General features: G+C 43.6%; 1 protein-coding gene and 1 pseudogene across 6 annotated transcripts in view; both read right to left on the reverse strand.

Moving 5' to 3' along the window:
* FRY (FRY microtubule binding protein) overlaps positions 1–25,269 on the reverse strand; it is a 499,640-nt gene that overhangs the window by 72,569 nt on the left and 401,802 nt on the right. For all 6 annotated transcript variants that reach the window (XM_008273531.5, XM_089304252.1, XM_002720581.6 and 3 more), the window contains 9 exons: positions 23,131–23,387; positions 22,191–22,337; positions 20,206–20,374; positions 18,047–18,137; positions 10,760–10,842; positions 4,783–4,933; positions 3,852–3,955; positions 2,909–3,094; positions 497–695 (listed from right to left, as the gene is read on the reverse strand). In XM_008273531.5, the coding sequence (XP_008271753.4) occupies positions 497–695; positions 2,909–3,094; positions 3,852–3,955; positions 4,783–4,933; positions 10,760–10,842; positions 18,047–18,137; positions 20,206–20,374; positions 22,191–22,337; positions 23,131–23,387 (1,387 nt within the window). The remainder of the gene's footprint in view (positions 1–496; positions 696–2,908; positions 3,095–3,851; positions 3,956–4,782; positions 4,934–10,759; positions 10,843–18,046; positions 18,138–20,205; positions 20,375–22,190; positions 22,338–23,130; positions 23,388–25,269) is intronic.
* LOC127487188 (U2 spliceosomal RNA) lies at positions 11,926–11,999 on the reverse strand (annotated as a pseudogene).

The raw sequence follows: 25,269 nt of genomic DNA on the forward strand, positions 1-25,269 counted from the left end.
AGCTTGCTTGCCTTTTTCCTGGATTTTGATTGATCCGCTTGAGTCCTTTCCTATCATGCTTCCTATTGTTTCTGATTTCTGCCTTCCAGTCACAAAGGACTCTTTGGACCACATGAGCAGACAACAGTCCCCTCAGCAGCTGCTCCTGGGTCGACTGTGGCTAATATCCTTGGTTTCCAGAGCGCCAGTCTTTGCCAAGTCTTGGAACTCCCAGCTCCTGGCAGCTCCTCTAGACAGTTAAAGTCACGCTCACCACGGGGTGCTCCCAGCTCCTGTCTCCATCTGCTGCAGTGTAATTACACCTGCAATCTCCCCATCCATCAACTGCCGTATCAGTGGGAGCCGAGACAACTTTCATGGATGCAATTTAGACAAGGAAACAGGACTTGGGTAGCGTTCCAGGGCCACTTTTCCATCTGGGTGGTTTGGAGTGTTGACACTCTTCCTAAAGACCCACAAGAAAATGGCAGCACGCCTCGGCCCAAGCCCGTGTTACCTGGTTGTCAGAAACTCAATGAGTTTGTTTGCTTTCTCGTCCGTCTCAGCAGCCGTGTCCACGTCTTCCACCTCTTGTGTCATCTGTGGGAGGTTCCCACTGCTGCCTCCCAGGCTGATGCTGGAGGAGGTGGAGCTGGAGCTGAGCCCTGAGTCTGGCACTGGGGAGGACTGATCCTCTCTCAGGAAGTCAAGGCCACCTGGTGGGAGAAAGGCTGTGTGTTAGGCAGGCTGACTGTCCGCAGGCTTAACGAAGGTAAAGAGGGGCAAACACAAGTATGCGGTTATGGACATTTGGGGCAGAAAACATCTGATTTAGGCAATGACTATCATTAAGTGAGATTGGAAAGCTTTTCTTCACAAAATCACTTGGGCTACTGTAGAAACTAGCATGTGTCTGGGAACAAAGGGTGATCTGCTGTTTTCCACTCCGATGTTTTAGTTGATGATTTCCATGAAAGAAAGCAATATGTGTGTTTGCACGGGTGCACAGGTCATCCCAAGGAACAGTTCAACAACTGATTACTTGTAAATGAACATGATTCATGCTTTTTGAGGCTTACAGTCACTTAGTGGCTGATGAGTAGGTCATACTTAGTGTTTTTGAGTAAGCTTTCCTAGAAACTTAATGTTATATGTATATTAATATGTTTTAATAAAGCATGTTGCATGATATTAAAAAAGATAGTACAAGGGGACTTCAAAAAGTTCAAGGAAATTTTGATTTGAAAGATCAGTATTTTGGTGCAAAAATTGAAATCCATGAACTTTTTGAAGATCTCTTATATATACAAATATTATGTTTTGTCCCCATTCCATTTGTGATTAACATTTCATATCTCTGGCTAGGATGTGGATATGAAAATGTACACATGTGAGCGAGCACTGCTTTTCCTTTAATTAATAATCACTAAAAGTTACACAGTCCTGTGTTACAGACTCTGAATTAGGATGAGTTCTGGGTTTTAATAGCATCTCTGCCCGTGCCAGCGTAACCTCAGGGGTTCATATAATGCCTTATAGTTTAGTTTCCTATTAGAATAAGGTGAGGACAATAATTCCTATCAGACAGGTTTTAGCAAGTATAATTCAAACTCAGTGTTCAATAAATGTGTATAAAGAAGGAAATCTCATGTGTTTGAATATCTGTTCCTTATAGACTATATGGTATTATGCAGTTTTTATTTTTTAAAGTAAATTCTTGCTTTAAGTCATTTTATATCACATCAGCAGTATAATGAATACAAAACTGATACACTCAGAGATACATCACTTCACAGACTACAATTTTCTAAGTCTAAGACCACATACTTTATGGAATACATCCGTATCTCCAGAAATTAGAACTGGAACTCTAAGAACTCCTCAGAGTTTTTAAAAATTAAGCATCTATAGTAAAAAGAGCTCTGTGTGCCTGAGAAGCTACTGATGGGTTGTTTGCAGTTAAGTGTGGCTTGGTTCAAATGAAGAGCTTCAGCTCGGTCAGTGGGCCTTCCATCTCAGAGTTAATGAGGACTTGTTGCTTTCCAAAGAAATCTGCTAATATTGGCTAGAGGACAAGACAGTGCTATGCATATATATTGAGCAAAATTTGCATCCTTTTCATAGTGAAGAAACTATTTGGTTAGCCAGCTCTTGTGGTGCAGCACTTATGACATAAAATGCCATACCATATCCAATGCCCATGTCATGTATAAAATGACCAGTTTAAAAAGTAGCCCTGAGCGCTGTGAGTTGGTAATCTTCGTTATCATTTTAAGATACTCTAAACATTTCATTCTAAATAAGAACCATGGGTTAACTCTTTTGGCCACATTTTCATGAATAGCAACACCAGCGACTTCCAAGGTGAAAATTCAATGGCTTCTTTCCATAGCTCATCGTGGCACAGTCATTTCTTTGGCTCAGTTAATGCCTTCTGTTCTCATTTCTAAGAAGACAATTTTAGTTTCAAAACAGCAATGGTTTTCAATAGGGTCCCACTAAATTGTGCCATCTAGAAAAATTCAATAAAGTGAAGATTCCTTCATGGCAACTGGAAGGTACACATGCATCACCCCTGGCACCTTGGCCAAGACCTGCTTTCATGAAGAATGAGATGGTCAAGATTGTCTCCATTCTCACCCTCAATATTCTAGACTCCTGCTCTTGGCCAATGAGCACCTGAATTTCCAGTGCATCAACCGGAACATGTTAATGGAAATAGCAATTACAATCACAAGGAAGATATACTTAAAATTATTCCATAATGAAGAAGAGTTCTGAGAGGCTAGTTCACACTGAGTGAACGGATCTGTTGTGCTGGGAAGTTGGAGGCAATCACATGGGAACAGTTCCTTTGGGCTCCCCTGACACCTGCAGTTTCCTTCCTATTTGTGCCAGTCTGCAGGCTCTCTGTGGCGTCTCTCATTACCTGTATAGAGATATTCAGGTTGGTAAGCTGGCTGAACAGTTAGAGTCTTAGCTTCACCCATCTCTCGAGTCTGCAGGAGCACAGAAGCAATGGCATGAAAATTGCTGTTGCAAGAGAGGGCAATCAAGAGGTGCAGAAGCAATTTTTTGCTGTGTTCAAAGACCTCAGGCCGGTAATGGTCCAAACCTGGAACAAAAGCGTGGAATCTCTTAGTATAAACAAAAGTTAAGCCCGTTTAGATTCCAGGGATAGTAAAGATTCCCAGATATTCAGGAGGAACACGTTCAAAGAATGTTTACTTTCCTTTGTTATTGCTTGTGTTACCAACATAAAGAAGCTGGGCTTAGGAAAAATAAAATGCTTTACTCTTTATATCACATGTCCTCATAAAAGGCTGACAGATGGACTTTTCTTGACCTCTGTGTAGCACTGAACATGGTTAGCATTCTTTCATCCTGAGATGTTCTCTTGTTTGGATCTCCCTGTTACTGAAGGATTCTAATTTTAGTTGTCTCTTTCAACCTAAAATTCTGGCACTTTCTAGCTAGTTACTCTACATTTTACTCCACAGTTTGGGTATTTTTGAAGCCCAGTGCCTGGTCCTCTGTGCTCTGCATTCTTTCTCTCTATGCACTATGTCTCATGCCTTTAAGTGTATTACTTCAATCAAAGATCCTCAAAAAGGCTCAACTTGGGTTGGATATCTTTACAGATATCGCATTAGCGAGGTACCACTGGATTTACATTGTAGGAACAGAGCAATTTTAAACAACGATCAAGTGAAATTTTAGAGCAAATGTCACAAAAAGGCCAATGAAAAATGGAAAAGACTAAAATATCTCAGAAAAGAGGGAAGCAGGATGTCAATATCAAAGGAAATCTCTGTGGTTTACTCCTATGTTTCTGAGTCAACAGGTTAAAGGTCCTACCGATCCAGTCTTACCTAAGAAGACAGCATGGAGTAATAATGGTAGATGGAGAGCCCAATCTTCTCTTACACTATGATCCACCACCATCTCAGTCATAAAAATTACAGCAATGTTGCACCTAATCCAAGAAATAATGAAATTAATGCAACTTCTGGAGAGAATGGAAATGCACTGATAGATTTATGAAGTCACCATTAACTACAACCATTATATCTCGCTCAATAATTATTTAAACCTCACATTCAGGGAAAACAGAGGTCAACTTCTTTAAAAAGAAATTTTTGTTGATGGGTAAAGAGATACAGAGAGAGTTCCCATCTACAGATTCACTCCAAATGCCTGCAGTGATCAGAACTGGGCTGGACTGAAGCTGGGAGCCAGGAACTCAATCCAGGTCTCCCTTGTGGGTGGCAGGGGTCCGATTACTTGAGGTACTGCTGCTGCCTCTGAGAGTCTGCATTGGCAGGAAGCTGGAATCAGGAGCCAGAACTGTGGATCAAACTGAGGCATTCTGATATGGGATACAGTCACCTTAATTGCCAGCTAAATGCTCTTTCCAAGGTTAATTTCTGACAGCATGCAGCCCCATAGTAAGAAGAAATACTGGTTGAGTTGACTGCATAATGGAGCATCTGCTGGTTAGCAGGTAATAAAAGCTCTGGGGTAGAGGTAGTGAAGACAAGGTCCTTCTCTTCAAATTGTTTACAGTCTCTAAAGCATCACAGAACAAATACCCATGTCAAGAGGACATCATCACAAGGTGGCTCTGCACATGGGTTCACAGGTGACCAAACTCTGCTGGGAGCTGATAATCAAGTCAGACACGATCCTACTGACTTCAAACGTCCTTTAATCTGATGGGAACTGGAGTGGTTTCTCTGGTTTCATAGGCAGAGAAGCTCAAAGGTAAGTGGCTGTTTCCCTCTCCTGGCCCATGGAGCTTACCTATGGAGTGGCCCCCGGGGAGTGATGGTCTCTGGGAGATAGTCAACCAGGGGTGCCCAGCATCCTCCAGTGCAGGGCATGGGTAAGGGCTGCGGCTGTTTGGTTTCTGTAACAGTTAGTAACCAGCCCGTGTAGGGAGAGACTGGATCATCTGTAGGGTGAGAGAGACACGATTTTTGCCTTCCCTTCTCAGTGTATTTAGAAAGAATTTTCCAGATGCCATGCTTGTAAAAATAACATTCCAACCTTTCAATTTGGTGACTATGAATTACATGATCAAATGAGTTAGAATTCCTTGCTTAGGCAATTACTTGATTGGTTATTACTTGATTACTAATTTATAGCTATTCATTATAGAGAAAAGGAAAATACAGACACACAAAAAGGAAAACACTAAATCACGTGAATTCCCGCCACTGTGAAAACTTGCTCCTCTAGTTTTTCCCATCTAAATAAAACACAATTCCAAATTTCCAGTCTTCTCAGGACAGGAACCTCACAGTCATTCCTGATTTCCCACTCACTTCCCACAGCCAACTCATAATCATGATGATGATATAGTAGTAGAAATAATAATAAAAATAACATTAGGAACTAACACTGAGTACTCACTTTATGCCAGATACTATTCTAGGCATCTTATATATAAGCAGTATAATAATAGGTACATATTACTATTATCCTTATTTTATAGAGGGGGAACCAGGTTAATTAACTTAGTGTTATCATCATATTTGATGATTTCTGCCTTCCAAACCTATTAAGATGGCCACTCATCCTCATCCTGACTCTCATGGTCTAGGCTACCATGAGATTTCTCACAAGAATTCTTGCAATGGGCTCTTAACCGTCTTCCTACTTTTATCCTTGCCCCTCCCCAAGAAATCCTTTTAAGACAGTTCAGCTGTATCTCTTTCTCTATTCAGCACTCTCCAGTGGCTTCCCTTTACCCTCAAAATGAAATCTGAAATCCACTCCATGGCCTGGAAGCACTTCCAAGACCCCCGCGCTGCACCTCTCTTTGCTGATTTCCTCTGCTCACTCTGTCGCAGTCGCCTGGCTTCCCTGCTGTCTGTGATCAGGCCAGGTTCTGAGCTGCCTCTGTTCCCTGTGGCTGGGATGCTCTTCCACAAGCACCTGCCTGACTTGCCCCTTTGCTTCACCTTATCACAGAGGCTTTCTCTGCCCACTGTATTTAAATCCATCCCCAGCCAATTACTTGCTGGCTCTTAATCTGTCAGGCTGAATCACCAGCCCTGCCTCCCCCATCTCTAATGCAAGCTCCGAGAGTAGGAACTTTCTCTGTTTTGTAATTGTTGCTCCCCAAGTACCACCACAGTGCCTGGCACATGGTAGGGGATCAACAAATATTTTTAAATGAATGAACTTCATCAACACTATCTTTCAAGTAAGCAAAGCAGTGAGGCTTTATCTCTCATAATGCTCTCATGATAGACCTGTGATATTCAAGGTAAGTAATTCTATAGGGGGCCACTTGATAATGACCCAGGTCTAGGTTTTAAGACAAGCTGGCACAAGCTTAAGACAATCTTGGGACAAGCTTAACATAGTAAGAGGAAGGATGTAGTACATCATCTTTAGGCATTTCCCTTTCAAATATTGTTTTTTTCAGTGTCACTTCTGAAAGGTATCAAGAGGTACAATCATGCATTGTTTAACCTCAGGGACATACTCAGAGAAATGTGCCTGTGTGATTTTGTTGTCCAAATATCATACAGTAAGCTTACACAAACCTGGATGATATAGCCTATTACACATCTACAGTATGTGGCGGAGCCACAGTTATAGCTGTGGTCTGCTGTTGGCCAAAAGGTCATTATGTGGTGCATGGTTGTAGTTGACCAATGCTGCTGGTCTAGTATAGAATATTGATCTTAACAGTTAGCAGAGCTAGTGGAGGGGATCCCTCCTATTATGACAACTCAGGATTCAAACCAGGCCAGGCACTAGAACGAACATTCCACTTCTCCAGGGAAATGAGCTAAGGGAGTTCTAGTGGGTAAGGTCAGGGATCTCCTTAAAAAGTGACTGTCGGCTCATTCTAACGCACTGACAAATGAGTAACTAGAATTTTGTGCCTTGCCATGGCAATTTTAGCTCAAACTTAAAGCAAGTACACTAGTAATTCATATCAGTTCAGACTCTCACCAATTGACCCACAGAATGTCCCACTTTCAGCAAATCAACTTCTTGGATAACTATCTAGGATAAGTCAGTAGAAGTGCTAAGTAATTAGCTGCTCTTTAATAAATCTTGAATGGGGACCCAAAAGAAGAGAATATTGGAAACAAAAAACAAGCACAACTTTTGAGATTTTCAATAAGGAAGGGTGAATTGTTTTTGGTTTTAATGATGTACTTGGATATACATGAAGGGACTTCAAAAAGGGCCATGGAAAAATGGAATATAAACTAACCGATAGAATAAATAAAGGGGAGAGTGATCCAACATGGGAAGTGAGATACTCAGCAGACTCATAGAATGGCAGATGCCCTAAATAGCACTCTGGCCTCAGAATCAGCCCTAAAGGCATTCGGATCTGGCTGAAAAGCCCATGAGAGTATTTCAGGCATGGAAAGCCAAGACACTCTGGCAAAAGATCTCTGTGAGTGAGATCTCAGTGGAAAGAATAGGTCTTCAAAGAAGGAGGTACCTTTCTCTGAAGGGAGGAGAGAACCTCCACTTTGACTATGACCTTGTCTAAACAAGATAAGAGTCGGAGAACTCAAGGGGCTTCCATAGCCTTGGAAACTCATGACTGGAGCATAGGGAGATTACTGATGCCATAGACAGGAGTGTCAATTGGTAAAGTCAACAACAGGAGTCACTGTGCACTTACTCCTCATGTAGGATCTCTGTCCTTAATGTGCTGTGCATTGAGATTTAATGCTATAACGAGTACTCAAATAATATATTTCACTTTGTGTTTCTATGGGGGTGCAAACTGTTGAAATCTTTACTTAATGCATACTAAACTGATCCTCTGTAAAAAAAAAAAAAAAGAAAAGAAAAGAAACTATCAACTCCCAACTTGACTCTCACTGGGATTAAACATGACAATAGGTCTGATCTGATTTCATCATCATTAAAAAAAATCATCTATTATTTTTCACTTTATGTTTCTGTGTGGGAGCAAACTGTTGAAATCCTTACTTAATGTATACTAAGCTGATCTTCTGTATATTAAGATAATCGAAAATGAATCTTGATGTGAATGGAAGGGGAGAGGGAGTGGGAAAGGGGAGGGTTGTGGGTGGGAGGGATGGTATGGGGGGGAAGCCATAGTAATCCACTATTCGTACTTTGGAAACGTATATTCATTAAATAAAAGTTAAAAAAAAAAACTCAAAAAAAAAAAAGATAAGTTTATTTTGGAACAAAAGTTTTAAAATCCATGTATAATTGTTTGATAAAAGGCACTTTTCATAAACTTTTTGAAGATCCCACATGTATATCCAATCAGCAAAGATTTGCTGAGAAGAATTAGTGTGACCTAAATCTTAGGTTTAAACCATTATAACTCAGCTACTTTTCTGCTTAACTGGTTGTATCCTTCCTATGGGGTCGGATACATTAGCCCGTGACCTTGGAAAATAATCCAGGTATTTTAAGTAGTTTTTTTTTTTTGGCAGGGGGAGAGCTTACACAATATTGGTAGAACGCTACATTATAGATCTAGGTCTAAATCAATTTGCTTGTCCATTGCACTCAAGGTTTTTTTTTTTTTTTAATATAAAATACACTTCAGAAACTATGCATACTGTTTGCTTTTGAATAAACCCAGATATTGAAGCATGGGACCACTTGATCTCTGCTGACCCCTTCTTAGACCTCCTATCTCTGCTGATCCCCTCAGTAAATTAGGGAGAAAATAATCAACTCTTTGCACAGACCAGACATCTGGCCCTAAGGTTTTGGAATTAAGCCTCCTAACCTTCACCTCTCTTGTGGCATATCCATAATTATGTAGCTAGAACAATAACACATCAGAGAGGTCCCAACTCCTAAAGTCTTATGGGTAGTTGTGTCCTGTTAGACATGTTGCTTCCTCTAGGACAAAGTAAAGAGATAGCACTCCTTGAACACTTGGGGAAAAGATCCTCATACATATTTTTGGAACATTCTGTGATGGCTGTTGGGTAGCTTGATTTTATTTTATCTTAACATGAATAAGTTAAAATATATGATCTCAGTGTCTAAACTTGTTGTCATGAACCTCATAAATAGGAATAATCATGTAAAGGATATTTTTGATATACAACTAAATGACAACCTAGATTCAAAATTTTCCCATTAATATGTCATTTATATCTATGTTTCTAGATAAAATAAAGGTCACATGACAATAATGGACTTTTTATAATGTGTTATCTGAATTCACACTAGTTTTTTTTTTCTCTTCACAAATACTTCTATTATTTTTTTTGTCCTTTAAGTCAGCAATTTCAGTTTCTACAATGGCATAATTACCTCACTTTATTAAAATTATCCCCTATAATTCACTATTTCAATAAATATAAGGGATATGAGGTTTCAGAACAAGAGGACTCTAAGATTCTATTCACTATAATTCTTCTATCAAATTCTATGTCATGTACCCAGAATGTACAGATACTATACATTCTACTGTGTACATTCTATACATTCATAGCTACTGTAAAGTAATCCAGATAGCCAAAGTATAGCAATATTCCTAATGTAACAACCATAGCCATGGACTGTTAGGCTTTGCTGTACCATGCTGGTCATACTCTGAGAAGTCAGGATTAGAGTGCTAATCTATTCACAATTCAACTTTTCTGCTCTCAAATTTTGGGTTTCCAAATATTGCCACAGTAATCAGACTTCTCTTAAATGACAATTCCCCATTTCTCAGATACTACTCTCATCTGCAAAAATTGATTCCTTCTGGAACTAATGGCTCCGTGTTTGGATGGTACAGATCCCTGATGGGGCACAGAAAGAAGGGAGAATATAAACAGCTTAGTTTTGCCTCTTAATGATAGCTCCAGCACAAAGGTTTATAGGGGCATAGTTAACATAACCAAAGCTAGATTAAAACAATTATGTATGGATTATAGACATTCCTCCCACTGCTATTTTGGATGGCAGAGAACTACCTGCCTATGCAACAGGAAGTAGAGTAAGGGAAACTGAAATATGGGGTCATTGGAGTTATTTACCTCTTACTCAACTCTGCACATTTCCTTTAAAAAATATTAAAAACAATAACTACAAAGTGCACTTAACTCTTGAAATACCACTTTACTTGGGATTTTCACCAAAATAAAACAATTAATTCCAGAGCATAGTTTACTGATTTCCCTAGCACACCTAAATGTCCCTGGCAGAGTTTTTTGGTTCTAGACTTCCTGTAACTCATACCAAACAATTCTCTATACCTGCTCTGTATCTACTGAAGTTGTCTGTGGCTAGGACAAATCAATGAATGCATTGACCTTTTTGGTTTTCCCAGCTGCTCAAATCAGAGAAATTGCTGGAACAAAGCCTTCTGCCAGTTTAGCAGTGTTCACTCAGCTACTGAGAGGTTCAATGTGCAATCAGACCCTGTTCTGGGCAAGCAGGCTCACCAAGCTTACATGTTAAATCTACTCCTAAAACAGGTACAAAACCAAACCACAATATTTGTTTTCTAATGGGATAATATTTTACTGGCCTGTCCCCAACTGCATCACCAAGGAAAAATGCCAAGAATACAAAAATATGGGATTGGTTAGTAGTTTGAATTTTTAATTTTGATTTCGATTTGTTCACTGCTTGATTTTTTTTCACATTCAAGATGCTTCTGCATGCTGATTTGCATGGTTGGATTAAATGGTTATTTAATATTTATCGGTCTTTTTAAATAATTGTAACTAGAATAATCTAAATACTAGTTTTCCATTGCCCAACCACTTGCATTCCCTCTGGAAGCCCCCAGCCCCTTGGTACTTACTTTTGTCTTCGTCATATGACCCTCCAGAACTATTGCTGTATCTGGACTCCAGGCGGGTGTGGGCCCTGATGACATTGCTAAATCTTCAAAGACAACAAGAAGCACATGAAATATCAATGTGTATGTGCATGCGCTGTGACTCATAAACATATACTCTTGTTTACTAGTTAGTTCTGATGACGCTTTCTTAAAGAAATATTATAATAATTGAGCTCCAAACATCTCTCCTATCAGAGGGACTCGTGATCATGTTTGCTCAAAAGTACAAATTCAAAACTTGATGGCTAACATTTTAATTGAACTAGAGAAAACTATAACATTTGCTTTGGAAAGAAAGAGGGCCTCATTCTGAATCATATGATTCCTTTATTCAGAGATTATGATAGGTGACCAAAAATATTTGCTGAATGCCTAGATAAGTGAAAATAGATAGAATCGGAAATACCCAAAAGTAATTTCATAACAAGCCTTGGGCTACATCTCAGAGTTTTCAGGGAAAGGTATTAGTTGGGCTGTAATATAACCAGAGGGATTCCTGTTCAGTCCTTCTTGAGGCTTGTTAAGAAGCAATCCGAAAAAATAAAAAGAAAGAGGAAGTAACTTCACACACAGCATCTTACAGAATCTGGCTCGGGCATCTACAAGATGAGCATAATTTACCAACGAGGCAACTGAGGCCCAGTGACGGCAAACAGCTTGTCCAGTGTCAACCACAGGTAGGTGGCAGTACAGGGACACTTGCAGGGCCATGCTGCCTTTTATGGGGCAGAACGTGAGATGTAGACCAAGTTATCACTCACTAGTTCATCAACCATGGCCAGGACCCTCATTTTCTTGGAGACCCTCTCTCCACAACTGGCAGAAGGGAATAATACTTCACCTTTTATTTGATTGATTTTTTTCTTGGAGAATCAAAAGAAATCATGCAAGAGCATTTCCCAAACTGCAAGACAACATCCAACTCTAAGTTATTAGTTGTTATGCTTCAACCTAGAATTTCTAGAAGGCCCTGTCTCTTCAGGGCACTTGGAAATCAACAGCATATTTATCATCCAACTACCTAGAAGGCAGAGAAAGAGTATGGCTTAGGGGACATGTGGATGCAATGGTAGGACTATATTTATTTTATATAAGAGATATACAGCAGGTTCTAGCTACTTAATATATGAGAGTACTTCAAAAATTTCATGTAAAACTTGAATTGCTACACTTGATCTTAGCCAAAAGGCCGAGAAGCGATCGAATTGCTAAGTATATTTTGGTGCAAAAAATTTCTAAATCTATGCATAGTTTTTTTCATGATACACATTTAAAAAAAAGATTTGTTATTATTTATTTGAAAGGCAGAGTGACAGAGACAGGGGAAGAGACACAGAAAGAGATCTTCCACCCATTGGTTCACTCCACAAATGGTCGCAACAACCAGCTAGGGCTGGGTCAGGCTGAAATCAGGCATCTAGAGCTCTATCCAGGTTTCCCACATGGGTGCCAGGGGCCCAAGTACTTGGGCCATCTTTTGCATCTTTCCCAAGAGTACCAGCAGGGAGCTGAATCAGAAGTGGAGCATCCAGGACTTGAACCAGCACTCGGATACGGGATGCTGGTGTCACAAGTGGTGGCTTAATTCACTGTACCAAAATGCTGGCCTCCATGATACACATTTTCTCTGAACATTTTGAAGATCCCTCACATTTGCAGACAAAACAAAGAACTAATATTCTCTAGAGATATCTGCAAAACTTAAGCCAGAACGTGCATGTCCCCTTCATTACAGACTGAATGTTCTGACCTAGCTGACAACAGATCACCACTCTGTTTCCCTCTGGACTACTCGAAGAAGCAGGGACGTAGCAGTCCTCATGAGGATGTGGAGAAAGAGCAAGGTTTCAGGAAAAAGTGCTGGACGCACCATTGCACTGCCTGCTGTCTATCGGGTGTAACCTCAGAGCATTGCATCAGTGATTTCAGTTGCTGAATTGTAGAAATGTAATAACTATCCTAACCTTTTTTTTTTTTTTAAAGTATTATTTATTTGAAAGGCAGACAGGAATACAGACAGAGTGAGTTCTCCCAAGTGCCTGTAACAGGTGGGCCTGGGCCAGGCCAAAGCCAGGAACTCAGTCTGAGTCAGGGACCCAATTACCTGAGCCATAATGTGTTTCCTTCAAGGGGGCACAATAGCAGGCAGCTGGCATCAAGCATCAACAGGACTTGAACTCAGGCACTGAACTACGGGACACTGGTATCCCAAGTGGTATCTTGACAGCTGCACCAACATGACCTCCACCCCTCACCACACCAGCAGCTTTGTGCTTCAAACATTCTTCATTATCTTATCTTTGCAGCTATTGCTTTGTGAATCCATAACACAGAATATCTAGGACATCTGGTAGGTCTCACATGGACTGGGCCATGTTACAATCTCAATCAGACTGATACTTGTGAAATTAGAAGTGTGTCAAAACTCTTAGCTTCTGAAGAAGCTCTTTAAGCATGTTTATGCTGATAAATGTAAAGCTACGAATGGTGCGTGCAGAGCCCAGACATCATTCAGCAAGGATCAAAAACAGGGTCAGGAAGAACTCCGCATCTGGAGCTCTCCTCCTGCCTGGGAGCTCCACGGCACTCCTAGCTACTGAGCAAGCGTGGTGGACGTCAGCACTGAATTGCGCTCTGGAGAGCCGGGCAGGGCAGCAGTCATCCAACGGATGGCAAGCCTCGCCTTTTCCTTTTTGAGAAAGATCTCAAGGGATGTTAGGCAGAGTTTATGAGGCTGGGATGAAAGAGAAGAGCAAACCCCTTCCAGGTGCTTCCCCTGCCTCTGGAGAAGACTGAGACCACAGTGCAGCACAGCAGGTGTTGGAAAGGGAACAGGAAGACACCGACTCCTGAGAATCCAGTCTGTTATTTCTCTTTGCCTTCTTGGATTGGGGAAGCTCATTCTGGGTCTGGGACCTAGGGGAGTTTGAAGGATTAAGTAGACTGAATAGTCTTTCAACATCAGAGGGTTATATTTTAAGAAATATATTTATGCTGGCATTTGGTGCAGCAGTTAAGTCGCCATTTGGGATGTCCTCATCCCATATTGGAATGTCTGGTTTGAGTCCTGCCTACTCTACACTTCCAATCAAATTTACTGTTGACGCACTCCCTGGGAGAGAGCAGAATATTGCTCAAGTACTTGGTCCCTGCCACCCATGTGGGAGACCTGGATTGAGTTCTAGGCTCCTGGCTTCAGCCTGGCACACACCTGACTGTTGTGGGCATTTGGGGAGTGAACCAGTGGATGGAAGATCTCTCTCTATCTGTCACTGTCTCTATGCCTTTCAAAAAAATAAAAAGGAAAATAAATGAATAAACAAAAAAAAATATACCATGGAAATATCTCTGACAAGAGAAAAACTAGAGCCATGAAATGTCTAAATTTTGGGGCTAGTGCCATGGCCTAACAGGTAAAGCCACAGACTGCGAGCTGGCCTCCCACATGGATACCAGTTTGAGACCCAGATGCTCTACTTCTGATCTAGCTCCCTGCTAATGACCTGGGGAAACAGGAGAGGATGGCCCAAGTCCTGGGGCCCCTGCACCCACATGGGAGATGTGGAAAAAGCTCAGGCTCCTGGCTTCAGATAGGCCCAGCTCTGGCCATTGCGGCCATTTGGGGAATAAAGCAATGGATGGAAGCTCCCTCTCCCTCCCCCTCTCCCCCTCAGACTTTCTGTTTCTGCCTCTCTGTAATTCTGCCTTTCAAATAAATAAATAAATCTTCAAAAAATAAAAAAAACCAGTATGATAAATCTTTCTTGGAATTTAAGAGTACTTTCTGTTAATAATTCCTAGTGAATAATTAAAAAAACACTCTGAAGGTTCTAAAATTTTCTACAGATTTCTTTTTTTTTATTTTGACTCTTGAGAATCTGAAGGTTAGGCTGATGGTAACTTGTAGTAGTTTTCCTCAGTAAAGACTTTTGATACAATGACCTTATCTTCCTCTTAGCTTGGTTTGTATTCTTTCGCCCCTGTTTTAGCATGCTTTCAGTATAAGCTATGCTTTCCCCCGGTCAATAAGAACACTGTTACACAGTGTCACTGACTCTCATCAAACGACTATTAATCTAGTGGTGACCATGGTGTCAGGAGGCCTGCTGGGCTCGACTCCGTGGTACACACTGGAGCCCACCATGGATGCTGGTGGCAAGAGCCCCTTGGAGCTGGTAACATGGCAGCTCTGAAGAGCACGGTCTCTGTGCATTCCTTCTTTACAAGGGTTGTCAAGAACAGGGCAAACGGATGTCCTCCATGATGGTTTAGTGAGAAAGAAGGAGAAATGGGGTGGGTGGCATTAGGACAGCTAATCTGCCCCTGCGGTTGTGATATTTCTATTTTAATTTACTGGCTGAATACACAGTTTAAAGTCTACTGTGTTCAGTGCAGTAAGATCGTCGCTGAGGATGAACAGGTGTCTCTGCTTCCCAGATGTGGACAGTCAGTGGTTGAGATGAGCATGTGTACAAGTACCTACACAGCACATGGCGGGACTAACTATAAAGAAGGGAGTGCGGTAAGCAGATTAAAGAGAAGGCAATTTTAGGCTGAGATACAGAGAAATAGGATAAAGAAATAGTACAGGTGGAGAATGGAATCAGAGGAATGGTGACGTTCTTCGGGTAGACTGTTCACATAGATAACTATATGTACATGCATTCATATATGCATCTGTATATATACAATCAGTCCACAGATCTATAGGTAAATAAATAGATATATGGGTAGTTCAAAAAATTGTGGGAAAATGGAATATAAGATAAGTCTATTTTGGTGTCCCCAATCTTGAAACCCATGCATACTGTTTTTTCATAGTATGTTTTTCCAACAACTTTTTGAAGATCCCCTCATATGCATGGGTTTCAAAAAATTTTTAGTACCAAAATAGACTTTTTTTTTTTTAAAAAAGATTTACTTGTTTATTTGAAAGAAAGAGTTACAGAGAGGCAGAAGCAGAGACAAAGAGGGATGAAGGGATGGAGGGAGGGAGGCATGGAGGGAGGGAGGAAAGGAGCGGGAGAGAGAGAGAGCGAGCGATATCAGTGTCTTCCATCCGCTGGTTCACACACCAATTGGCCACAATTGGATTGTGCCAATCAGAAGCCAGGAGCTTCTTCTGGGTCTCCCACGCGGGTACAGGGGCCCAAGGACTTGGGCCATCTTCTACTGCTTTCCCAGGCCATAGCAGAGAGCTGGATCAGCAGTGGAACAGTTGGGATATGAACCGGCACCCTTATGCAGGCAGTGGCTTTAGCCACTATGCCACAGAGCTGGCCCCTAGACTTATCTTTTAATTCCATTTTCCACAAACTTTCTTGAAATACCCTGGTATGGTCAGTATAAAAGAATCTGATATGTATGAATATGCATAAACAATATGGGTAGAAAATTATACCAGGCTTCCTGATGGCCAACAGAGATACGGGGAGGGAGGAGGTGGGGAGCAGAGCTAACCAAGACAATCACCCTGAAACATGCTCTGACCTTGATACCACAGAGACAGCTGGCTTCTTCATTGCAGAGGCCACCCTGAAAAATTCAGGACACTCACAGCTCTGGTCCTAAAGAAGTCCTGGTAATGGGGAAAGGGAACGGTGCCACCTTTGTGCCCCAAATAAAATTCACGGGAGAAACTCAGACTATAGCAAAAAAGGGTCAGCAAGTAGAAACATGTGGTGTTTTACCATGAGCTGGATGTCCTAAGTAGTAGTGAATAGAGATTTTACAGATAACACGCTACTTAGTAATCCTGAACTGTCCCTGACATATGGAGAATGAAAACCCTTACTCATTTCTCAGAGCGAATGAGACTTTTACTAGAGAACTATAATGGACAAGATCAGCAATTCACTGGCCCTCGGGAATGAGCTGCTACTGTGAAGGAAAGCCCTGGGGATGACCATGTGCCCGAAGACCCCACAGCAGCCCAGGAGTGCAGGGGGCTTTAGCAGGTGCCTGAGTTAGAGAACAAGCCTACAGAACTGCAGGGGCCTGCAGCCGGCCCTGGGTAAGAGAATTCCATTGCAGCCCCTGCTGCACTCCCGCGCTCATGAGCAAGCTCCCAGGACAGCCACGAAGCAGCCTGGGGCATTCTGGTCTAAGTGATTATCATCACTATTTGATTCTCTGCATTCTCTACCACATGGATTTGTGAGGATTTCCACGCTTGTTAGAGTTTAAGTGAAAGAGCTCCCGCATTACTTCTCACTAGAAAAGGCTCAGCTTTTTCTCAGATTCTCCTATGGTTGCTATTTTTACACTGAAGTTTTTTCTCTCCTGGTTTGTCTCCCTGGTCTTACAATCCACAGAAAATAGTGGCCCAGATTTTATTTACTGGTGAGTGGTCCACGGGGAATGAGAAGACAGGTATGTGGGCAAAAGAAATATTATCATTAAAGATATGGAGGAATGGAAACTCTGTTTCACAGGAAAAGACAGTGCTGTGGGTTAACTGAGAAGGGACAAAGCAAGAGTAAAGTCAGATTGATGACGTATGAGACAACTCACCTCCAGACAGCCCCTCTATCCCCCAGGAAATTAATCAGCAATCAGATTTGAACATTCCACCTGGCAATCTCCTCTAATTCCAGAAGGTCTTGGCCATTAGCTGAACAACTACTGTTTTTTTAAAGATTTATTTATTTATTTGAAAGGCAGAATTACAGAGAGGCAGAGGTAGAGAGACAGAAAGGTCTTCCATCCAATGATTCACTCCCCAGATGGCCACAATGGCCAAAACCGCACCCATCTGAAGCCAGGAGCCAGGAACTTCTTCCCGGTCTCCACATTGGTGCAGGAGCCCAAGGACTTGGGCCATCTTCTACTGCTTTCCCAGGTGCATTAGCAGGGAGCTGGATCAGAAGTGGAGCAGCCGGACTCGAACTGGTACCCATATGGGATGCTGGCACAGCAGGCAGAGGCTTTACCCACTATGCCACAGCACCAGCCCCAACTGGTGGTTTTTATGAAGCCATGGGATAAGTGGGTTCAGCATCCCTTTTTTCCTGTCTCTGCTTTGACTGTGTGCAGGAGAAAATTGTTATCTTTAGGGATATACAAAGTACAGCTTGAAAGTCAGTGTGTATTTCTTCGAACCAAGAGGGCATTTAGTGTGTGTGAAAATTTAGAAACCGCACCAACATGTACTACCATTGTGCAAAAAAAAAAAAAAAAAATCTCCCCAACACTGTACAGAAGCTGCTCAAAGTTCTACCAGATATGAAGCGAAACGCGCGCACTGACCTTTCATCGGATTCTTTCAGTATCTTGCTCTCCTCTGCGTCTGGGAAACTGTCCTGGCCGGCCACCACGGTATTGCTGCTGGACGTGGTTCCTGGAGACGGAATTAGAAGAAGGCTGCTTAGACAGAGACACGTGCAAAGGGCCCAAGCTCGAGTCTCAGGTAGCTTCAGGAAAGGATTTCCTGTAAAGTGCCATGTTTGAAAGTCTCCTTGCGCCTTCTGCAGAATCTCACACATCCTCAACAGCCTTCTAAGCGTGCACCACCGAAACGGGAGAATCCCAGACATCTACGATGGTCAAACCAAATTCCTCAACTCCCTTCCAAAGGGAAGCTACTATGTTCTTAAAAGCTTCTCTTCCTGGCTACTTGGGTTAGGAGCTTATTCAGTGGGTGCTGCCCTGATGTTAGCTGCTTTAGTGCTTCTGAGTTCAGAAGTTATTCAGCTACTGCTGGAGAAGCAAGTTCAAGTTCCAGACTTCTGATCCTAGGCTAGTGTCTCCCTGCAGGAACACTGCTCAGGCAGCAGGGTGTGGCACTCAGAGGACAGAGAGCCTGGGGGAGGACAGAAGTCTGAAGGCAGTCACAGTACTGGGTAAATCAAGGGGCGCTGATGCTGGGGTGCCAGTGTATTCAAAGTGATAAATGGATTGAGGATCCCTTATCTAAAATACTTGGGACTTAAGTGTTTTGTTTTTCAGATTTCTTTTTTTGATTTTGGAATATTTACATATACCTAATGAGATATCTTGGGGGAGGGAAAGATATTCTAAGATACCAAGTTCATTTGTGTTTTGCATACATGAATTATTTAAAAAATTCATGGAAAGTATATATTATAAAAAAATCTATGCATGGATTCCACAGTATTTTTTCACAAAAATAAACATGTTTTAATTTTTCTATGAACCACCTTACATACTATTTACACTGTATACACATAGCATGAAGTAATCTTACATAATATTTTTAATATTTCCATGCATGAAACAAAGTTTATATACACTAATCCAACAAGTGTATGGTGTCACGTAGGTACTCAAAAATTTCATATTTTGGAACATTTCAAATTTTAGATGTGTTGGTTAAGGATGTTCAACCTGTGTGGCTGTGGGGTATTTTAGTCAACATTCAGAGAATATCACAGAATCTCATAGATATGGGAAGAGGGGTCTAAAAATGGAGATTCCTACAGGGCAGATCAGGGCAAAGTCAAAACCGTGGCAGAGAAGTACGGAACTACTGATTCTTGGTCACCCATACGAGATGATTTCATTAATACACAAACATGCTGGGGCCAGCACTGTGGTGTAGTAGGTTAAGCCACCGCCTGTGGTGCCAGCATCTCATATGGGCAGATTTGTGTCCTGGCTGCTTCTCTTCTGATCCGGCTCTCTGCTTGTGGCCTAGGAAAGCAGTGTTAGTGGCCCAAGCACTTGGGCCCCTGCACCTGTGGAAGACCCAGAGGAAGCTCCTGGCTCTTGGCTTTGGATGGCATCAGCTCCAGCCATTGCGGCCATTTGGGGAGAGAACCAGTGGATGGAAGACCTTTCCATCTCTCCCTCTGTCTGTCTGTAACTCTACCTCTCAAATAAATAAATAAAATCTTAAATGAGGAAAGTTTTTATAAAAAATACACAAACATGTTAAGAGTTTAACAGTGATTCTTAAGCCATTTCTGTATTTTTTTTTAAAGATGTATTATTTTATTTGAAAGGCAAAGTTACACAGACGGTGGGGTGGGGGAGGGTGAGAGAGCGATCTTCCATCTACTGGCTTGCTCCCCAAAAGACTGCAACAGTCAGGGCTGGGCCAGGCAGAAGCCAGGAGTCAGGAGCCAGGAACTTCATCCCAGTCTCCCACGTGGATGTAGGGGCCCAAGGACTTGGGCCATCTTCTACTGCTTTCCCAGGCCATAGCAGAGAGCTGGATAAGAAGTGGTAGAACCAGGAGTCGAACTGGCACCCATATAGGATGTTGATGCTGCAGGGGGAGGCTGAACCTGCTACGCCAGAGCGCCGGCCCTGAGCCCTCTCTTTAAATAAACGTGCACACAGGAATAAGAAAAGTAATAGACGGCTTCTCATAGCCCTTTAGCGTCCTCCCTATGAGAGAGCCCAGCAACCTGTGACAGGACGTCCGCCCAGGTGGGCCTGCCTACCCGAGGCTGCGGCCGAAGCCTTGCTGCTGGCCGTGAAGCGGTAGAAGGGCGGGTTGTCGCAGTGCTGCACGATGGGGTTCACCGGCTCGGTCTGCTGCAGCTCGAAGAGGAGCTCTTCCATGGTCTGGATGGTGTTATTACGGCACAAGTAGATGGCCACTTTCTTAATCTGAGACAAGAAAAGGGAAACTAGCGATGTTGTCTTGAGTCCGGCCCCCAGGAACGCGCAGCTGGGGGCCTGGTCATTTACATACATCACCACCAAGAGTGTCTTCCTGATGGCTCCTGTTTGCACGGCCTATGAGGACCCAGCAACCAGACCACCATCCGTCTCTCTGCGCGCACCTCTGATAGGAGTGTGCTGTTGAAGGTCCCCTTTTTCTAAGGCTTTCATTTGTAAAAAGTCCCTTTTGGAACTCATTGATTCCACCTAAACTCAAAGTTGCCACCTACGGTCTTATCTGTAGAAAGAATTTTGTTTGCACAAACCTTGGGGAAAACCAGCAAGCTCTTTTTGTTTAAAAAGGCATCCAGCCCCCTACTATTCTCTTCTTCTCTAGAAACAAAGGAGTGTTAGCTGCTTTTATGGTTTTAAATTTTAAAAATACCTCTGGATGAAAGCCCTGTGCTGCTGCACGCCTCCTAGTCCATCCTGAGGTGCGTAAGCTTATGCAGCTCACAACAGCAGGGAGGCACAAAATCTCTCATAAAAATAAGCAGCACAGAAAGGCCCTGTGGGCTTGCGTTTTAAAAACGTTGCTGCTGGTGCTGGCACTGTGGCCTAGTGGGCATCCTGTATGGGTTGCGGTTCAGATCCCGGCTGCTCCTCTTCCCATCCAGCTATCTGCTATGGCCTGGGAAAGCAGAGGAAGATGGCCAAAATGCTGGGGACCCTGCACCTGTGTGAGAGACCTGGAAGAAGCTCCTGGCTCCTGGCTCCAGATTGGCCCAGCTCTGGCTGTTGCAGCCATTTGCGGAGTGACCAGCAGATGGAAGACCTCTCTCTCTCTCTCCTCCTCTCTCTGTCCGTAACTCTACCTCTCAGATAAATAATCAATCAATCTTTTTAAAAAAAAAAAAACAAAACCAAAAACGCTGTTGTGTTGATCTTATCACTTTTAAATACAGACAGCAAGCCGGCGCCACGGCTCACTAGGCTAATCCTTCGCCTTGCAGCGCCGGCACACGGGGTTCTAGTCCCAGTCAGGGCGCCGGATTCTGTCCCGGTTGCCCCTCTTCCAGGCCAGCTCTCTGCTGTGGTCCGGGAGTGCAGTGGAGGATGGCCCAAGTGCTTGGGCCCTGCACCCCATGGGAGACCAGGAGAAGTACCTGGCTCCTGCCTTCGGATCAGTGCGGTGCGCTGGCCGCAGCGCGCTGGCCACGGCAGCCATTGGAGGGTGAACCAACGGCAAAGGAAGACCTTTCTCTCTGTCTCTCTCTCTCTCACTGTCCACTCTGCCTGTCAAAATAAATAAATAAATAAATAAAGACAGACAGCAAACATCAGACACCCCAGAAGGACTTTCTTCTGCTGACTTCTCTCTTCTTCCACCTGAATTTGAAGAGGAAATCCTGAACACTCTGCATTTCTGTTCTGGTCAAGAGTATACAAAGCTTTCCCTCCCGTCTCTGCCATATGGATCTAAGGTTTAGAGAAGGCAGCTTTTGGTAACTGTTAGAAAAATATCTGCTCATTAATTCACAGGTTTCTGAGTCCCAAGGCTTATAGCAAGGGGACGACAAAGGTGTCACCTGCACATGTACCCTGCATCTCAGGCACGAGGGACAGAAGGGAACTGTTATGTAATACCTGGGTGAGCTCAAGGGAGATTAGCCTGACTGCCGAAAATGGCCATCTCTGTTTTCCTTGGAGCAGCAAGCACATGCTGACTTGTGAGTTGCACATGGGGTCCCCCCTTAGCCCCTTCCCGCGCCCCTCCCCCCCCACGGGAACAAGCACAGCTGGAAGCCCGGGAGGCACTTACGTAAGGCAGGAGAACCGTGTCACTGCTGACCCCACACAGGCTGATCAGGAACTGCAGCGCGATCCTCAGGTTGTTGCTCCATTTCTCATTGTTGGCTAGCGCGTTCCAAGCATTTTCCATTTCTGGTCCGGGAACTTCATCTCCATACTGTAGCACAGCACACAGCACACAGCACAGAAGACCAGAAGACCCCGGTGAAAAACAGAAGGGCAGTTGGAGTGTAAGTAGTTTTGAGTATCACGTCTATCTCAAAATCTTAAGAGGCGGGAAACGTGGGCACTGATCAGGAAGATGCCATTTTTCAGGAGATGCCGAATCAAGCAAGTACAATGCCAATTCATGAGATCTTTTTTTAACATGCTAGGCTTCTTAACTTTAAAATTACAATAAAATACATGTACTATAAAGTTGGCCATCCTAGCCTTTTTTTTTTTTTTTAAAGATTAATTAATTTATTTGAAAGGCAGAGTAGGCAGGGGCAGAGAGAGAGATCTTCCATCTACTGGTTTGTTCCCGAACCACTCTGGTTGCAACGGCCAGAGATGGGCCGATCAGAAGCTAGGAATCAGGAGCTTCCTCCAGGTCTCCCATGTAGGCACAGGGGCCCAAGGACTTGGGCCATCTTCCACTGCTGTCCCAGGCCATAGCAGAGAGCTGGATAGGAAGTGGGACAGCTAGGACTCGAACCAGTGCCCATATAGGATGCTGGCACTGCAGGCAGTGGCTTTACCCATTATGCCACAGCACTGGCCCCAATGCTAACCATTTTTACACAGCTCAATGGCACTAACGTCATCCACAGCATTGGGCAGCTGTCTCCACCATCCACCCCCACGTGTGTGATGTTAAAAGATGAGTGCCATGTTCTGCGGGTTTGCAGCTGGAGTTTGTGGGCTTTTCCTGGGTGACGGGGCTCTGCTATTTGAGGCTGTGAGCTTACCTTGGCCGTCATGTACATGAGGTTATTCAGCACCAGCGACGTGGCTTCTGGAGAGCCCCAGCCATTCCCTTTCAGCCCATGAGAAGCAGTCGCTTCCCCTTCCCGGTCCTTGACTTCATCCTCCGGGCTGCTGGGGCTTGACCCTGGGAGGAGCAGCCTGCTGTCCACCAGCTCGATGTTGTGCAGCCAGGGCAGCAGGTAGGTGAGCATGGTCTGACGCCCATTTGGGTGCGTTGTGGGGAATCGCTGGCTCACCTCTAAAGAGAAGCGCAGTAACAGCGAGCCGTGTGTTGTTATTCCAGCAAATCAAAATACACACAGCAACTTACAGATTGAACGGTGCTTCCCACTGACAGTGTTTTCATAACACTCTCTTAGGCTAAGCAGCTCCCTTAGGCCACCAAAGCATAAGACTGAGGCTCATCCTCAAGTCTGTTGCTCCACACTGGTGCTCTGGGTAGGAAAGTGGCCCAGCACAGTGGGGACGAGCACAAGCTTGGTGAAAGCTGAAGGAGGTGGGCAGCTGCTTGGGTTCAAATCTGCGGTACGTGGAGGCAGTGTGTTACAGTGAACAAGACAAGGGACTTGGAGTCAGGACATAGGTATAGATTCCAGGTCTACCGCACACTGCTGCAGGTAACTAGGGGCTGGTTATTTAATAACTCTGCTCCCTAGTTTCCTCATCTATAAAATGGGTCCCAAAGTGGGTTACTGCGAGGATTTAAATAAATAGCAACAGGGGCAGGCAATTGGCACAGTGGCCAAGACTCCTCTTGGGGTGCTTGTATCCCAGGGGTTTGAGTCCTGGTTCTGCTTCTGATTCCAACTTCTTGTTGATGCACACCCTGGGAGGCAGCAGGTGATGGCTCAAGTACTTGGGGCCCTGCCACCCATGTGGGAGACTCAGACTGATTTCTAGGATCCTGGCTTCAGTCTGGAGTGAACCAGTAGATGGAATATCTTTGTCTTTTCCTCCTTTTCTGTTATCTCCGCCTTTCAAGTAAAAATAAGTAATATATAAATAATTTATTTATTTGAAAGGCTGAGTTATGGAGAGACAGCGAAGAGAGTGAGATCTTCCATCTACTGGCTCACTCCCCAAATGGCTGCAACGGCCAGAGTTGGGCCAATCCGAAGCCAGGAGCCAGGAGCTTCCTCAGGGCCTCCCACATGGGTGCAGGGGCCCAAGGACTTGGGCAATATTCTGCTGCTTTCCCAGGCCATCAGCAGGGAGCTGGATCAGCCAGGGCTCGAACCGAGCTGGAACAGCCAGGGCTCGAACCGACACCCATGTGGTATGCTGGCACTGCAGGTAGTGGCTTTACCCACCATGGCATGGTGCCAGCCTTAAGAAAATTTTAAAAACACATAGCCATAATGTATGTAGCATTCTTTCAGCAGGGTGCCTGTGCCACCCAGCAGGCTATTGTCAATGTGATTAGCATGATCACCTTATCACCAACCCAATAATGGAATAGGCCCAGGCCATGGCACCTGCTGGAAAACTGTAGAGCAAGTGGAAGGGGCCTGCAAGGATTGTATACCACTTTGTGGGATGAGTGAATCCCAAGAGTGGGGCCTCCACACGCTGCCCAGCCACTTCACCATCACTTTCACTGACAGCATTTCTGCATTATTTCCTTGTGTACGCTGCCTACAGATACAGAAGTACAGCTTTATAATCTTCTAGTCCTCGTGTCTATAGAAGAATCTGTTTTGTCCACAGGGAAATTAGAAAGTGTGGTCTCACGTGTATGTTGCTATACAGCATGGCAGATTACCAATTGAACGCCACAGAGCCCAGGAATTACACTCAGATAACCCGTAGATTCCCAGAACAGTAGCTTTAATGGATTTGGCCCTTTTCTTACAATGAAAAGTAGAATTTTTTTTTGAGAATTAAGAACATTTTTATGTTCTCTGTAATCATCAGACAGCACTAAGGCTGCTTTGTTTTCCACAGGCCAAAATTTCTAAATTTACTTAATTTATTTTTTAAAGATTTTATTTATTTATTTGACAGGTAGAGTTACAGACAGTGAGAGAGACAGGCAGAGAAAGGTCTTCCTTCCGTTGGTTCACTCCCCAAATGGCCGCAACGGTGCTGATCTGAAGCCAGGAGCCAGGCACTTCTTCCTG

This window comes from Oryctolagus cuniculus, chromosome 9, assembly GCF_051225735.1.
Source record: "Oryctolagus cuniculus isolate XC-2025 breed Fujian yellow rabbit chromosome 9, ASM5122573v1, whole genome shotgun sequence".
In the NCBI taxonomy this organism is placed as follows: domain Eukaryota; kingdom Metazoa; phylum Chordata; class Mammalia; order Lagomorpha; family Leporidae; genus Oryctolagus; species Oryctolagus cuniculus.